The sequence below is a fragment of the Falco punctatus genome (assembly GCF_963210335.1).
Source record: "Falco punctatus genome assembly, chromosome: Z".
Classification (NCBI taxonomy): domain Eukaryota; kingdom Metazoa; phylum Chordata; class Aves; order Falconiformes; family Falconidae; genus Falco; species Falco punctatus.
In genome coordinates this window covers 62,181,090-62,196,658 of record NC_137586.1, presented here as the reverse complement: position 1 = coordinate 62,196,658, position 15,569 = coordinate 62,181,090, and the positions used below count along the sequence as shown (strand labels likewise).

Here is a 15,569-nt window from a genome sequence, read left to right as displayed (position 1 = left end):
GAAGCATGGGACCCGCTGTGTATTATTTTCTGTGCAGTTTGTCATTTGCAGGGGAAAATGTAAAATACCACAGCTAATCATTCCATGACAAGTTTTTGTTATGAGTGGATGTGCCGAAGAGGATGAAGTTTACAGCAAAGTTGTAGATGTGAGTAAAATCTTTGAAGTGACTCACCATTTCAGTGGTCTAATTTCTTGTCTTGTTTTCCTGCCGTGGTACTAAGCCCCACGTTGCCGCTCACTCCCCGCCCCCCCCCCCCCCCAGTGGGATGGGGGAGAGGGTTGGAAGATCAAAGGGGGAAAACTTGTGGGTTGAGATAGAGACAGTTTAAAGCAAAAGCCATGTGTGCAAGCAAGGCAAAACAAGGGATTAATTCACCGCTTCCCACGGGCAGGCAGGTGCTCAGCCATCCCCAGGACAGCCGGGCTCCATCACGCGTAATGGTTACTTGGGAAGACAAACGCCATAATGCCACATGTCCCCCCCTTCCTTCTTCCCCCAGTTTATATACTCAGCATGACGCCCCATGGTGTGGATTATCCCTTTGGGCAGCCCGGGCCAGCTGTCCCGGCTGTGTCCCCTCCCAGCTCCCCGTGCCCCCCCAGCCCTCTCGCTGGCCGGGCCTGAGACCCTGAGAAGTCCCTGACTGAGTATAGACACCACCCGGGCACAGCCAAACCCACCCGTGTGCTGTCAGCATTGCTCGCACAGCACAGCCACAGCACAGCTGCACCCGCTGCGGAGAAGGAAGTTAACTGCACCCCAGCTGGAACCAGGAAAATTCCTGTCTTAAACCCACTGCACTATCCTGTAAGCCAGACTAAATCCTAGTGCTGTGTTTTAAAAGCCAGCAGCTGTGTACTTGGCAGTCATGTGGCCAGTGTAATCTAGTTTCACCTCTTGAGATAACAACAAATAAATAAATACACTTAATAGTCTACTTGATTTAGGTACAAAATGCTACATAGCTTCTCTAAAAGCAGCTGATAAATCTTGGGTTTTGAAAGTCTTAATGAGGTCTGCAGTAGAGACAGACCTTAGTTTTCATTTCTCATACTACTCAACAGTTCTTGCACTGTTACTAATGGGGATAAAACATTTCTAGGTAAGTGTTACAACATTCCCTACATCTCTCTCAGAACTTAAAGAGTTAGGCTTTAAATCAACTTCTCGCCTTTACAACCTGGTGTTTCTTGACCAGCAGCTAAATTCAGTGCTCCTTGGTCAGGTTTCTACTTGCAGTAGAGCTGCCACCTGTTGCTAACAGGACTTGACTTGATCTTTTTGTTTGCCTTGATGCAAGTAGAAACGGCTGAATTCCTGCAGAAGCTGTCCTTTCCTGCAGGTGCTGGGCTGGCCCCACCGATCCGTGCTCTTCTCTAGCTCTTCTTCACAACGTTTGTGTGCAAATGCTGGTAGGAACACCTGCTCCAGGTCTGTGCTGGCACTCCAGTGTGCTGAATAAAAACGGACACAAATAAAGAGATTCTTAGAGCGCTGCTATGATGCCTCAGTATTTCTTAAGAAAAAGAAAGAACCTCACACCTCAACACTGGAAACCCAGCTACTTTAAGAAGGCAGAAGGTCTTTCCAGGGTTTTTACTGGGTTTACTGAAACTTCATTACTGTGGAACTAGCAGAAACCTCTCCCAAGGCAGTACTTCTGCTTCCTGACTGGATCTCGGGGGACAGCCGAGCTGGTTTAGAGCATCAGGCCCTGACAGAAGAGCCTGGCACACAGCTCTGCTCTCACCAGCGAGCAGCACGAGCAGCTGCCTACGCAGCGCAGCTCCCCAGGCTTTGCAGCCTGGCTCACGTAAGGAAGCATCAAGGTTTAGCGATCTTTAGAAACAGAGAGAGGAAAAATGGCAAGCTACAGGCATTTCCGCATTTTTTCTTCACCTGCTGATTTCCTAGTGTCCCATGAAAGCCCTAAAGAAATCACGCTGCACAGCTCTTGGCAGTTCTTTCCGCTACCATTTCTGCTTTATCCTACACATTTCCAAATCCAGCAAAAAGGAAAAAAGGCTCAGAAAAAACATTTTAAAAATCCCACAATGATACCATCACCACGAGTGACGTGAAAATGAAACCAACTCTTCAAATCAAAGGCAGATAGTTAACAAAGAACAGAAATTCTTGTAAGCAGAGGAAGATGTGACTAAGGCTTGTCAGGTCAAACCCTCACAACCTCTTTTAATTTGACAAATTTATGAGAGTGTCTTGAGTTTGCATCTCGGTCTTGTCAACTCTGTTTAAACAGTCTGAGAATCAACACAAAACCAGTACGACTGTTCCTTAGTCACCTCCCACCCCCCGTGTCAAACTCAACCCACAATAACTTTCTCAAGGAAAGAAGGGAGAACAGAGTCTTAAAAAACGATGTCACAAATTCCTGTAGGTCATGAGAGACTGTCACTATCTCCTGTGAACTGCACGTCTGGTGACAGTGCAAATACAGTGAACATGAGTCTCACCTTTCCGGAGAACTTCTACATGCAGTGCGATGGAACGCGACAGCACCTGAGGAACAGCAGCCGGGGACCACTAAGGGAGTCCTCAGTCGTATGACCACGTTGGCATGGCTTTCTGAAGAACAGGTTTCCTACTGGTCCATTAAACATTAAGATACCACAGAGCAAAAAATCCTCGGTTGCCCACATGGACTCATCAACTCGTCAAGTAAAAAGAATTGAGCTTCTCTGAATTTTGCATCTTTTGGAAGGCCAGGTAGTTGACGCCTTTGCCGAGGTTATGGAATTCCACAAAACAAATAACACTTCATATACCTACCCTTTCGTGTTATTGCATCCTTGCAGGAGGAGAATTCTTAAAGCCTTCAATTAGATACATCTACGTTCTGCTATCTGGAGGAAAATGAAAACAATCACCACAGCTCAGAAATCCCACACCCAAAACACCCACCCACCCCCACCACCCCCCCGGCCCTGCCAGAGGAGAGGAGACACACGCAGTGTTCGGGGAGAAACAGCACCGCAGCGCAGGCTGCTCCGTTCCTACGCGGAGCGTCCCCTGCTCTCTCCCAGCTCCCGTACGACCCGCGGCTTCGTTTCCCCCATCTCCCTCACACCAGCCCCCACAGTGCATCCCGTTCTCCCGTCTTTTCAGGGCCTTTAGCAAAAGGCGGCTCATTTGGGAACTGTTTTACCACATCCGATCTGTGCCTCAGCAGCAGCTGCGTCTGCGTCTGGTCGAATATTTGACGCACCAAATGCAGTTTGGCCAGAGCAAACTGCCAGCCAGAGAGGCTGAACACTCACTCCCCTTGCCTCTCCTTGTCCCTTCTGGGAAACGCTCATCACCAGGTGATGCACTAGCACAGCCTTACCTCCTCATCTGACCACTTTGCTTCACGGCTTACGGGAACTGACTGCCATTGAGATCTCTGCTCTTTTCGTCATGTCACCAAATGACTCGACAGGCTCAAAAGTTACAAAGCAATAGATGAAGAGGGTGTATTTGTATTGTGTCTTTTTTTCTTCTGGGGAAGAAGCCCCACCTCCCCCCTTTGGCAAGCAAGGTTGTTTTATCCTAAGAGACAAAATAACCCCACAAAGGCCAGTCTGTAACAGGAAGACGCTAAATAACTGGCATCCAGTGGCAGGACACGTGGGAACAGCTCAAAGCTGCACCAGGGCAAGTTTAGGCTGGATGTGAGGGCGCATTTCTTTGCCGAGAGGGCGGTTAAAGGCTGAAACAGGCTTCCTGGAGAGGTGGTGGGTGCCCCAGGGCTGTCAGTGTTTAAGGGACATTTGGAAAATAATAACATGCTTTAACTTTTGATTAGCCCTTAAGTGGTCAGGCAGTTGGACTAGATGATAGGTGTAAGTCCCTTCCAACTGCAATAGTCTAGTTCAGTCCATTCTGTTCCAACACAGCTACACCGGCAGCCACAGAGAAGGAACAAGGGAGCCACACCATCTTTCATGCTCTCAGTACAGCACGAAAGGTCATCCCAGATGTATATGCTGCTCCAAAAGGGAGTTCTGGCTAAGCGGCTCTAATTGCTAAGTGCACACAAGGAAGAATATATACACACAGGCAAGTTTTTTATTTTCTGCAGAGCTGGTCTTTGGTAAATTTACTTCATGGCTGAAGGTGGAGAACTACATATGCTCACATACATTATTGTCACTTTCCAAGTTAAAACACATTTCAAAATAACATTTTGAAACTGACTTTCTTTACATCAAAGCTGAATAAACATGGTTGTGCTTCTGCTACAGCAGCTACATGCCTTCTTCCATACATCTGAAAGAATAAAACATCTATCTCACAACAGTGCCTCATTTCCATTTTTACTCATTTCTTTGTTGATTGCCGATGTCTTTAGATCTGCTTACTGGCAGCATCAACGCCCCATCCACTGCTGACCCAGAAATTGTCACAAGGATTGTTACAAGAATTCTGATCTCTGAACGTCTATTTAAAACCTTTGGTCTTTGTCTGGGTACCTAAAGAACAGCATAACAAAATAACAAGTATATACTTTCATATAGCTAGTCTAGTACCTTCTGGAGTGACACCACCTCGATATCTGTATCCCTCCTGCCTCGTGCAGAGTGAACTCCCACTCAGCAATGCACGTCTTGGTCAATATTGCCACCTGCAGGAAACCATGGACCGTAGTGTCTTTTTAGCAGCTACACTAAGCAAATGATCACAGAAAACTATAGAAGCAAGACAGGTGAAATAAAAGTACATCCATTATCACCCTGTTTCTCCCCTAAAAAAACCCCATTTTTTAATTGATTGCCACTGTTGTTCTCAATGCTGAGTTTCTGCATTTTTACAGTGGCCTTGTCTCCTCCACTCCTGGTCCCACAATGGCCTCTCACCATCTTCCCTATTCCCAGGCACTGAAGGGGTGAAGAGGAGAGAAGGGTGCTGAAGATGGGGAAAGATCTGCAGAAGAACCTGATTTACTATCTTGACTCACTTTTAAACTTCTAAGGAATCTAGTTCATTAGAAAAACAGGAATTACAGAAATGAAACTTGGTTTATAAGCTTAACTCTGGCAGGAAAGGGGGAACTGTCTAACTTTGTGATGCCTCATTTAGGAACAAGTATTTCTTACATAGTATACTTACTCTAAAGCCATAAATAATAATTAAAAAAAAAAAAGCAAACCCAAATGAATTACTTTAGAGATGGGGAGATAAGCAGGCAGGAGTTGGGAGAATCATACTTCAGCTCCCTAATGGTAATCATCTGATTTCCTAGCAGTGCATAATTTGCTTTAAAAAAAAAAAAGTCAGCTTCACCCAAAATATCTGCAGAGCTTGTTTTGTTAATTTCATTACATCACAGTTTTAGGTACTTCAGCTCTTACTGAAACAGTATTACTCTTTCCAGAAATCTCTCTCAGGTGTTTATTTTTGTAAGATAGTTACAGTTTAAAATAGCTTTACTAGTTTGGATTCTTTGACTGGGAAATTTTGTTAAGCAATGCTGCCAAGATTCTTTCCCAACATACGCACCATAGCACAGACAACTTCTTAAGACATTTAATTTCTGGCCACTGTAAACAGATATCCCATGACACTTAACCTTCACATTTTTCAGCTGTCAATAGTCTAAAGCTCTGATTTACAATATTTAGGCATAACATGATCGTGACTTGGCTGGTGTTATTCCCCTTCACATCATGGAGCAGAGTTATTTTGCACCAGTTAGCTATCAGAGTTCTCATTTTAAATCAAGCTTCAGAAAAGTTACTCAGCACTCAGGAAAAGCCAGGAATAACTTCAGCCCCACAATCTGTGGGCAGGCAAGAGTCTTTTGCATCACAAGCGTATCTTCCTCTCTTGCTTGCATATCTCACTTGGGTTTTTTTGCACCATACTGCAACAAAGTTTGTAGTGCTTCCCTAACTCTACAGGGTAACCAACAATCTCTGGCCATGTCCAGTTGTTTTGTGTAACAAAAAAAAAACTTCAGAAAGCACCTATTCCTACCCCACAGCATTCCATCAACTCACAGAGATACCATTTAACTAGCTTTGCAAAAATCAGGAGTGTCTTCAAGGCCAGATACTCCAAAGGTAGCTTGTATAAACCTACATCAGCTGAAAAAAAACCTGAAGACATTTGTGTATGACCATGGTCAATTTCAGCCTTAGAACACAGATTTCTTCTCCTAAGGCATACTGTTTTAGAGACCCTGCATACTACTACTCACACTGGCACAGGCCCTGGCCAGAGGAACTTTGTCACAGCAGGTTTTGGATTTGGTACAACTGCAATGAGAACAAGAGCACATCCTCCTCCTTTGTTAAGCAACGCAACACAAGAAACACACAAGGTATTACAGACAGGAAGTACAACTGACTGAACTGTTCACAGGTCAGGGGCTTTAGGCAGTTGCACTATCGGTACCTATCAGCATCGACTTCAAGGGGCACTGGTAGCTCACCATCTACTTGAAAAAGATGCAGCTGAGTGGAACAAGGAATACAAGAACATAAGAAAACTCAAACTACAAGCACAAGTAACTTGAGCAGGGATACCATCAAGAACTTTACCCATTTTCGTTACTTTAGAATAGTCATTAAACACCTAGATACATTTTTAATGCTCTTTGTCTTTTAAAGTGAGGAAAAAGGTGATGCCATAGAATAGCATACCTGATAGATAAACAAGCAAGATCCTAAAAGAGAATGTTGCCACATGAAAAGTTTATCAAAAATAACCTGATAACGTGCTTCCAGTAGTCATTTGTGAAAGCATTCAACTGACTTTGTTTCCATGTAGTAAGGATTAGCAAACTCATGCAAGATTTTTGCTTTTAAACTCAAAACAGGTGCTGCTGCTTCTTTTTCAGTCTCCTTACACTAAGGTATCCCTCATTTAAACTTGCACAGTACATTTCTTGATTACTTCAAAGGAGCCTTGCAGCTGTTCTAACTCATCTTCCCCAAATAAATTTCTGTCCCTGTTCGTGGCCTACCCGAAAAAAACCCCAAATATTTTGTTATCAGATATTGCAAGCCTCGGACACCTGAAATAGTATTTAACAGTTAAAAAAATTAAAGCTAAGTTTCCTAAGCTCTCAAACAACAACACAAAATAGGATAATACAGTATCCCATATTATACAACACACAAAAGTGAGCTACTTTTTTCAAATTGTCTTAAAATTTTACAATATTATCCTTACAACATATGTCACTGACTACTTTAACACAGGCTGTGGAGGAAAAACTAACACTTCTTCAAAAGTATTTCATGATTTTTTAAAAAATTACCATGTCATCTTTATTAGTACACTTGACAGTGGTGAAAGATTATTAGCAAGAGTTTAGAGCCATAACTTCACTGATTTACATTTTTCTGTTAGTGATAAAGACCCTCTAGAATTAAGACAATCACTTCGCTAGCATTGATAGATGGCTTACTAAGGCAACCAGTTTTCAGATATCTAGTCTGCATAAGAATATTTCTTTATTTATCAAAAGCTGCATATTTCTTCTGGAAAGAATAGTTCTCCCACCCACCCCATTTGCTTATGTTCTTCCACTTTTAGAAGTGGGTGCTAGCTTCAAACTTGCAGGTCGTGTGTGAAGACAGATTTATTGTTACAGATGTGAGGCAGCTACATGCATTCCAGTTCTGAGAAAAGCAGACAGTTCTATTCAGCTTCATCTTTCATTTCTTGCTTGTATCTTTCACTTCAAAGTTGCAGCAAGTAATGTGTCCATCCACATTTGTTGCAAGTGTAACTATGTGAAGTAACAATTATTCCAGATGTGAGCTCATTTCTTTTTCTTCCCTTTACCTTTCTTGCCTCCCTCTCCTTGCTGAAGGCTTTGATCACTACCTCCCATCTTTTGGGTTCTTGTTTTCAGTTTGGGAATGGTTTCTGCAGCATATAGCATCACTGATTTACCTAAAAATACAGAAGAGATCAATGCATGCATACTGTGTTAAGAACATTTGCATAATTTTCAAAGTCAGAAACTTCAGTCTCACTTCAGATTTCTCTTAAATTAGATACAAAGCCTAGGAGTTCTGCTTCCTTCCCCTACATAGCTAGAAGTTTGTGAAAAATTTTCGCAACTTTATTTTAATTTTTTTTTTGTTTTAAAGAAGTACAGGACTGAAATGTCACCGCAGACTGGAACATAACCTGACAATGTTCAAAGTATCTACATCCTTCCTGTTACTCTTTCTCTTCAACTCTTAATGGCCTAAAATACCTGGGACAGAATGATCAGGCAAAAGCTGCATTTTTTGAAAAGCACTGCTGTCTTCCAGCAGGAATATGGTTTTAAATCAACTCCTTCTGACCAACAGCATTCTTATGCTACTTCAGATTCAGCATTCTTCTTGCTCTTCACTTAAGACCAAATTACTTGTAATTCAAGATGAACTATTCTTGTTAATTAAAGGGAGCTGCTCCACTGTTGATTTATGAAAATGGCCAGCAGAAAACTCAAATGAACTTGGCATTATATCAGTTGGCATCCATGGTGATGCCTAGCCAATGTCTGTAACCCAAGAAAAAGTGGAATTTAGCCATTTTAATACAAAATCCTGTTTTATCTGTCAACAAAACAGTAGAATAGTGGCTTCGTTCAACATAGCAATCACACAACACAACCCCCTCCAATGCAACTGCTGAAGAAACAGCAGGATCAAAGACAACAGCATTTTTACAAACTCCACTGAGTGCTCACTCACACACCAACTTGATTTGGTTGAGTTATACAGGCAAAGAGATTTAATTAAAGTTGTAGAACTTACACTAGCAAAAACCAATTAAACAAGCTGGTAACATAAAAAAAGACTGTCTATGTTTTATCAACAAATAAAGTATCTAATGCAGGTACTCTACTCACGGGTTGGAAACTGAGGTAAACATGGGTTGCCATCATCTTGTTTGAGCTGGATTCGTACTCTACCTCTGTACTGCACATCTCTGTTCCACTCTCTAGGATACATCTTATTTTTCTGTCATACAAAAGAGAAAATTATAATAAGAACTAGAATAATTTTCTGCAAAATTTGTCTGGCAATTAATTTAAGTCACAGCAGCCTGGAATTCTGAACAGGTGTAACCCATAACCACAGCCCTCCAACAGCGTCATCCACCATTTAGGCACCACAGTAGTATCCAAACCTACAGTGTAACTTTTTCAGCAGCACTGCTGCAACCAGTTATTAGTACTGAACAATTAAGCAAGTGGCCTACTACAGGTACTGTTCTGCTTCCCCACCAGTCTGGACTGCAGTGACACAGGTTTTTGTTTCATCTCCACACCCACAAACACTTCTGGACACCTACAGACACTAAGTCACAGCTCACAATCCCAGGCTCACTGCTTCTGGATACTCATAGCCTTCATTTTTTGTAAAATGTTACAGGTTTCTTAGTGGTACTGCCTATTTTCACAGGCTGATGTGCACTAACAGGAATATATTAGACTTCTGGAAAGCAAAGCGATTTTTTTGTACTGGTTTTTGGATACCAGTCACACTCTTAAATGAGGACCTAAACTCTTTTTAGAAAATTCAGTAGTTCTTTAAATTACTAATTAATTCAGAAAACAAACAGTGAAAAGTTACCTCTCTGGAAACCCAAACTCATTCCCTAAGAAAGTAACCAACTTAAACCACCTCACAAGCAAGCAGGTACTGCAGCAAAAAATTAACATTCTTTGGCTAAAACATAACTCCAAAGGACTCTGAAGATTTCAAGCATCAGAATCCTATTCCTAGAGGACACTCATTCCAAAAGGTAACCACCTTACATTAAAAATATGCCTTTTTAAAAGCTTAATTTGCAGAATTGCAACTTGCAAGTTTAGCTTTTATTCTGACATTTTTAAGCATCTACAGTAGTCTCCTCAGAAAGATAGTTAAAATAAAAGTAATCTTTCAAAAGTAGCATTGTCTCAAGAGATCTGGGTTATTCCTGTTTTGCATACAGTATTCCAACACTAACTTCATAATTACGGTCAGTTATTACTCAAAGCAAGCATCTTGGCTGATAATAAAAACTTCTCAATTGTAATTCATCCTATCTGTAAGAAAACACCTAACAAAAGAAGAACAGAGACACATACCAAGGTTATGTAGCACTTTTGTGGTGGGTTTTTTTTTTTTGTTTTTTTGTTTGTTTTTTTTTTTTTTTTTTTAAATTACCTCTAACAGCACATTGAATCCAACTGCTGCACATACATCTTGGATTTCTGTAGAGGTGGGATTTTCAACAGCCTGTTGAAACAATGTGTCACAGTTAACTGTTTTTCAGTGATTAACTACCTACACAGCAAGAGTTAGCAGTTTCTCACCCTATATTCTAAAACTAGAAAAAGCAGATGGCACAGACAAGGTACTTCAAATAACGACAAAACTACTGTAGAAGTCACCTGTGAGCACACCTATGGCCTAGAAACCATTCAAAAAAAAGAAGAAAGACGACATCAAAGAAGCAGGTAAGACAGATTTAATTAGGATGGGGAGCAAATAAAAGAATTGCTTAGGAAAAGTAATTGAAATGAAATAATATTTATTATAGTTATAAAACCCCCTAGATGCTATGAATCAGCAACAGCAAACTCACAGCAAGAACTGAAGTACAAAAGTGTAGAAACTTTCTAGGCACAGGGCAGCATCCCGTAGATAGATCTTTGACTGGCAACTTGTATGCTCAAGAATGATTTTATTTTTAGCTATTATCAGAAAAAAAATCCCAACCCTAAGCAGTGAGAAAAGCTCTTTATATTCCAAGTGCTGCTTGTTAAAAACATTACAAAGGAATGAAATGATAAAACACTATTTCTGGACAGAAAAAGCAACAGCTACTGACTCTGCCACAAAGGGGACAGGTCACAGACTACAGGCATATGTAGTCAGGCATCAAAACCCAATCACTAGCTAGCTATTCTTTTCTATATTGCTTTCAGATTTGGCAAACTACTTATATGTAGGAGGCTGAGAGCACTAGCCTCCCATTACTTCACCTGCTTGCCAAAGGTGCTGCCCACATGAAAGACAGACACTTAGACCCAGCGCTCTTCTACCAAATTCACATGCTGACACTAGGTTATCTTCAAATACACTGTAATTTCCAGTTATTGAGCTACTTGCCACGGGGGACTGGAAAGATAACAGCTTTGAGGTTTATTTTCCAACTCTCTACACACTACTGCACAGCAAAACAAAACACTGTATTTCCCTGCCACCCACAAAATTACTTTGTCTATAGGTATCCTTCTTCCTTCTGCTATTGTCTTCTTGTTGTTCAAATACGCTGGATAAATGCAGATATATCTACAAGAAAAAACAGTGAGTTTTAGTAAGCAGTATCAACTCCTTAATTGTTTATGCAGTATTTCCCTAGCAAAACAAAAAATAAATCTCACTGCTACAACACAAAAGTTCCCACAGAAGCTTAGAACAACTACTTATTTTCCCTAGACCAATTTGTAAAACCCAATTTTGAGTTATCCAGGACACTGCATGACCATTTGGCTGAAATGTTCCTTGCATGACACCACTTTTTGAGGCACAGTGTGTACAAAGGATGGCACTACCTATCTTGCAAAAAGAAAAAAAAAGGCTGAAAGCGAGCATTTTGACCCATTTCTTAAACCCCTGCAATCTAGAAAAAAACATATCCATTTCCCTGAAAAGAATTAAAGAAGGTTTCTTGATGAGGTTGTAGTACATTAATTACTGATTAAGTTCTTGATAGAAGCAAGAAACAGCATTATTTTTTTTTGCTATAGATTTGCCTTCCCTTGCCTATTCACACACAGAACAACCCAGATTTGCCTAAGTTATAAAGCCTCTGAAGAACTAGGCTTAGAAACCTATCAAGCACATACAGCGAACAAGAGTGATGGAATGTCAACTATACTTCTTGTTAGACAATAAAAAACCCCAACTAGCTAGAAATGTCTATATGTGACTAAAAAGCTATGACAGCATAAGGAAATAGAGAAGCAAAAAGCGAGCAAATAATCTGAAGCAGACTAATGTTCAGTTAGTCGGAGACTGACAAGGATCACTAATCCTTTCTGCTTTCCTGGGTGCATTTCTTGCTGTCTCTAAAACGAGCCTCAGCCATCTGAACTCCTACTCTTCCTCCCCTGCTAAGTGGCTTTTCACTTGGTTATCTACACTCCTCTTTATGAGCCAGCCAGTACTTCTTGCTTAGCTGGCAAGAGTGCCGCACAGGACTTTTCCGTCTCGTTCCTGACGTTCACAACCACCAACACACCGCCCCGACCCCCACAGCCTCTGCCTCAGCTTTACACGACACGCTCAAAGAGTAACAGGGCAGCGCGGCCTCAAGCACTCCCGAATCTGACACCGCCACATCTCAGCCTCCCGCCTCACCACAAGCATGGCAGTCACCTCCCTGCACGGCCTGATGCCAGATCAGCCCCCACTGCCGCCCCTTGGGGTGGCCGGTGCCCCGCCTCAGGGCCCGGCGTGAGGCCCGCAGGCCCCGCCGTCGCCGCCCCCCCCCCAGCGCCGCACGGAGCGTCCGGGAGCGGCCCCGAACGGCGACCACAGCACGCTCGGCGGGCGGCCACCTCACACGGCACGCTGCTGTCATCGCCCAGGCTGCGGATCGCCGCTACAGCTGCGGGCCCGACCCGCCTCACGCAGACACCCGCCCCCTCACCGCCGGCCGCGTCCCCAGCGCGCCCTCGGCCGCGCCCCGCTCCAAGGCAGGGTACAAGCGGGCTCCCATAGCGGGCCCCGCTGGGCAGGTCGCCGCCTTGCAGGGCGCGGCACGCGTTACCTCTCCTTATCAGCTGGAGACGTGGCAGTGGCGGCAGCGGCCATAGCAACGGCAGCCCCAGCACCGCTACCGCCGCCGGCCCGCGCCCCCTCACCCCTCTTCCTCTTCGCCAGGAAATCCCGTCCCCGCCTCCAGGTCCGAGAATCCCATTGGCCGGTGGTGCTGTCTCTAAAGCGCATCACCCTGTAAGGAGGCGCAACGTGTGCGCCCGCGGGCTGCGCGCGCAGCTTCCGCTGCGCATGCGCCTGGACGGCGGGGCGAGGGCGGGGCGAGGGCGGGGCGAGGGCGGGGCGAGGGCGGGGCGGGGGCGGGGCGCGGCGGGCTCGGGCCGGGCCGCGGGCGGGCCTTGTGAGGCGGGCGGGGAGGGAGCGCAGGGCGGTCGGGTGTCCCACGGGGAGATCTCCTCGGTCAGTGGCGGAAACGTGACGCGAGAATGGTGCGGTACTGAGAAGTGGCGGCGGTAGCTCGCTGCATGTCAGGGGGCGCGGGCTGCCCGCCTGGGCGGGGTTGGATTACGGCCTTGAGGGAGGGCCTCTCCTTGCCCTGTGCAGCCTTGGCAGAGGGCAGGCGGCGGGAGGCCTGGTGGCTGCAGCCACCTCTGCCGCTCACACGTGAGGAGCACGCCCGCACGCTTGTCGCAGAGTGCAGCAGCAGTGCCCCTTGAATGGTACCTTCACGGCACCTTGAATGAATTCGGTGCCTGGAGCGGACTACAAGTGATAACAAAAGATGAGCCCAGAGGGTGGCACAAAGGCCTAGTTGGAGGCTGGTAACTATCAGTGTGCCCCAGGGGTCAGTTTTGGGTCCAGGGCTGTTTAACATCTTCATCAGTGATCTGGGGCAGAATCACCCTTAGCGCGTTTGCCGATGACACCATACTGGGAGGAGGGGCTGAGACACCAGAGCATCATGCTGCCATCCAGAGGGACCTGACAGGCTGGAGAAATGGGCTGATGGGAACCTCATGCAGTTCAACAAGGGGAAGTGTGAAGTCCTGGGAACTAAATCACCAGGCACGGGTAGGTGCTGGGGGCTGCCCAACTGGAAAGCATCTTTGCAGAAAAGGCCCTGGGGGTCCTGGTAGACACCAACTTGAACCTGAGTCACGAACATGCTTTTGCAGCAAAGGCGGCCAGTGGTGTCTCGGGCTGCATTATGAGTAGTGTTGCCAGCAGGTCAAGAGAGGTGATTCTTGCTCTTTATTCAGCACTGGTGAGGCCACACCTGCTGTGCTGGGTCCAATTCTCGGCTCCCCAGTACAAGACAGACATGGATATGCTGAAGAGAGTCCAGCAAAGGGCCATGAAGATGATGGTCTGAATAATCTCTCCTATGAGGAAAAGGCTAAGAGGACTGGGACTGTTCAGCCTGGAGAAGGCTCGGGGAGATCTCATTAATATATATACATACCTGAATAGACGGTGCAAAAAGGACAGAGCCAGGCCCTTTTCAGTGGTGCCCAGTGTCTGGGCCAGAGGCAACAGGCACACAGGGAAACACAGGAAGTTCCTCCTGAACATCAGGAAGCACTTTTTCACTGTGAAGGTGACTGAGCACTGGCACAGGTTGCCCAGGGAGGCAGCGGAGTCTATATCCTTGGAGATATGCAAAAGCCATCTGGGAATGGTCCTGGGCACCTGGGTCTAGGTGACACTGCTTGAGCAGGGGGTTGGGCCAGGTGACATCCAGAGGTTCTTGGCAGCCTCCACCATTCTGTCAATGTGAATTACACAGGGCACACCTGTTACACTTATCAGTTAGAACTTCATGCAGCAGCTATGTACCAGGACCCCATGTTCTTATGTTTATTTTCTGCTTCATCAAAGCACTGAGCTGCCCCCGATAAAATACTGAAGAGGAGGGTGCTGAGACCCAGTGCAACACAGTGGTATTCCCAGGGAAGAACTGCAAGTTCAGTTCATGAAAACCTGGAAGAGTTGAGAGTTACGGAGAAGCTTCAGAAAGAATCAGGGTGGCATTTAGCACTGGTTGACAAGTTATTTGTTTTTTCAGTCTTTTGAATGATGGGCAGTTTTGTTGTGTCTCATTATGTCAGAAGTGAATACACTGTACTAAGTGAAAATATAAACAGTACGACTATGGCCTCAGCAGCAGCAGCTTTCAAAAATGTGGCTGCAGCTGTCCAGTAGCAAGTCAGCTATTTGGCAGCACCTTGCAAACATGACTCAAGAGGCTCCTCAGTTAAAAAAGGTTATGTAAATGAGGTGTGTCAAATTATGTGATGCACTAGATGTCCAGTGCTAAAGACAGAGTTCTTGTCATGGTTTAACCCTGGCCAGCAATGAAGGAGCACGCAGCTACTTGCTTGCTCCCCCCTCACCCAGAAGGATGGGGAGGAGAATCAGAAAGGAATGTGAAACTCAAGGGCTGAGATAAGATTTAATAGGTAAAGCAAAAGCCATGTGTGCAAGCAAGGCAAAACAAGGAATTAATTCACCACTTCCCACGGGCAGGCAGGTGCTCAGCCATCCCCAGGACAGCCGGGCTCCATCACGCGTAATGGTTACTTGGGAAGACAAACGCCATAATGCCACATGTCCCCCCCTTCCTTCTTCCCCCAGTTTATATACTCAGCATGACGCCCCATGGTGTGGAATATCCCTTTGGGTAGTTCGGGCCAGCTGTCCCGGCTGTGTCCCCTCCCAGCTCCCCGTGCCCCCCCAGCCCTCTCGCTGGCCGGGCCTGAGACCCTGAGAAGTCCCTGACTGAGTATAGACACCACCCGGGCACAGCCAAACCCACCCGTGTGCTGTCAGCATTGCTCGCA

The 15,569-nt window shown here is 45.1% G+C and overlaps 1 protein-coding gene across 1 annotated transcript; it reads right to left on the bottom strand.

Moving 5' to 3' along the window:
* Nucleotides 1–7,440: 7,440 nt before the first annotated feature.
* On the bottom strand, nucleotides 7,441–12,975 carry SRP19 (signal recognition particle 19). The gene is made up of 5 exons (XM_080371247.1): nucleotides 12,782–12,975; nucleotides 11,223–11,298; nucleotides 10,168–10,239; nucleotides 8,862–8,973; nucleotides 7,441–7,909 (listed from the first exon to the last, which is right to left on the bottom strand). Exons 1-5 carry the CDS (start codon nucleotides 12,958–12,960, stop codon nucleotides 7,776–7,778), a joined length of 573 nt encoding a protein of 190 aa, XP_080227373.1. The 5' UTR covers nucleotides 12,961–12,975; the 3' UTR covers nucleotides 7,441–7,775.
* Nucleotides 12,976–15,569: the final 2,594 nt, after the last annotated feature.

Excerpts from the sequence above, each read along its gene's own strand:
- SRP19 (XM_080371247.1), bottom strand. The coding sequence starts at position 12,960 with ATGCGCTTTAGAGACAGCACCACCGGCCAATGGGATTCTCGGACCTGG. Across the intron at positions 11,299-12,781 it reads TCTCCAGCTGATAAGGAGAG|ATATATCTGCATTTATCCAG; the intron begins GTAACGCGTGCC and ends TTTTTCTTGTAG. Across the intron at positions 8,974-10,167 it reads GATTCAATGTGCTGTTAGAG|AAAAATAAGATGTATCCTAG; the intron begins GTAATTTAAAAA and ends TTTGTATGACAG.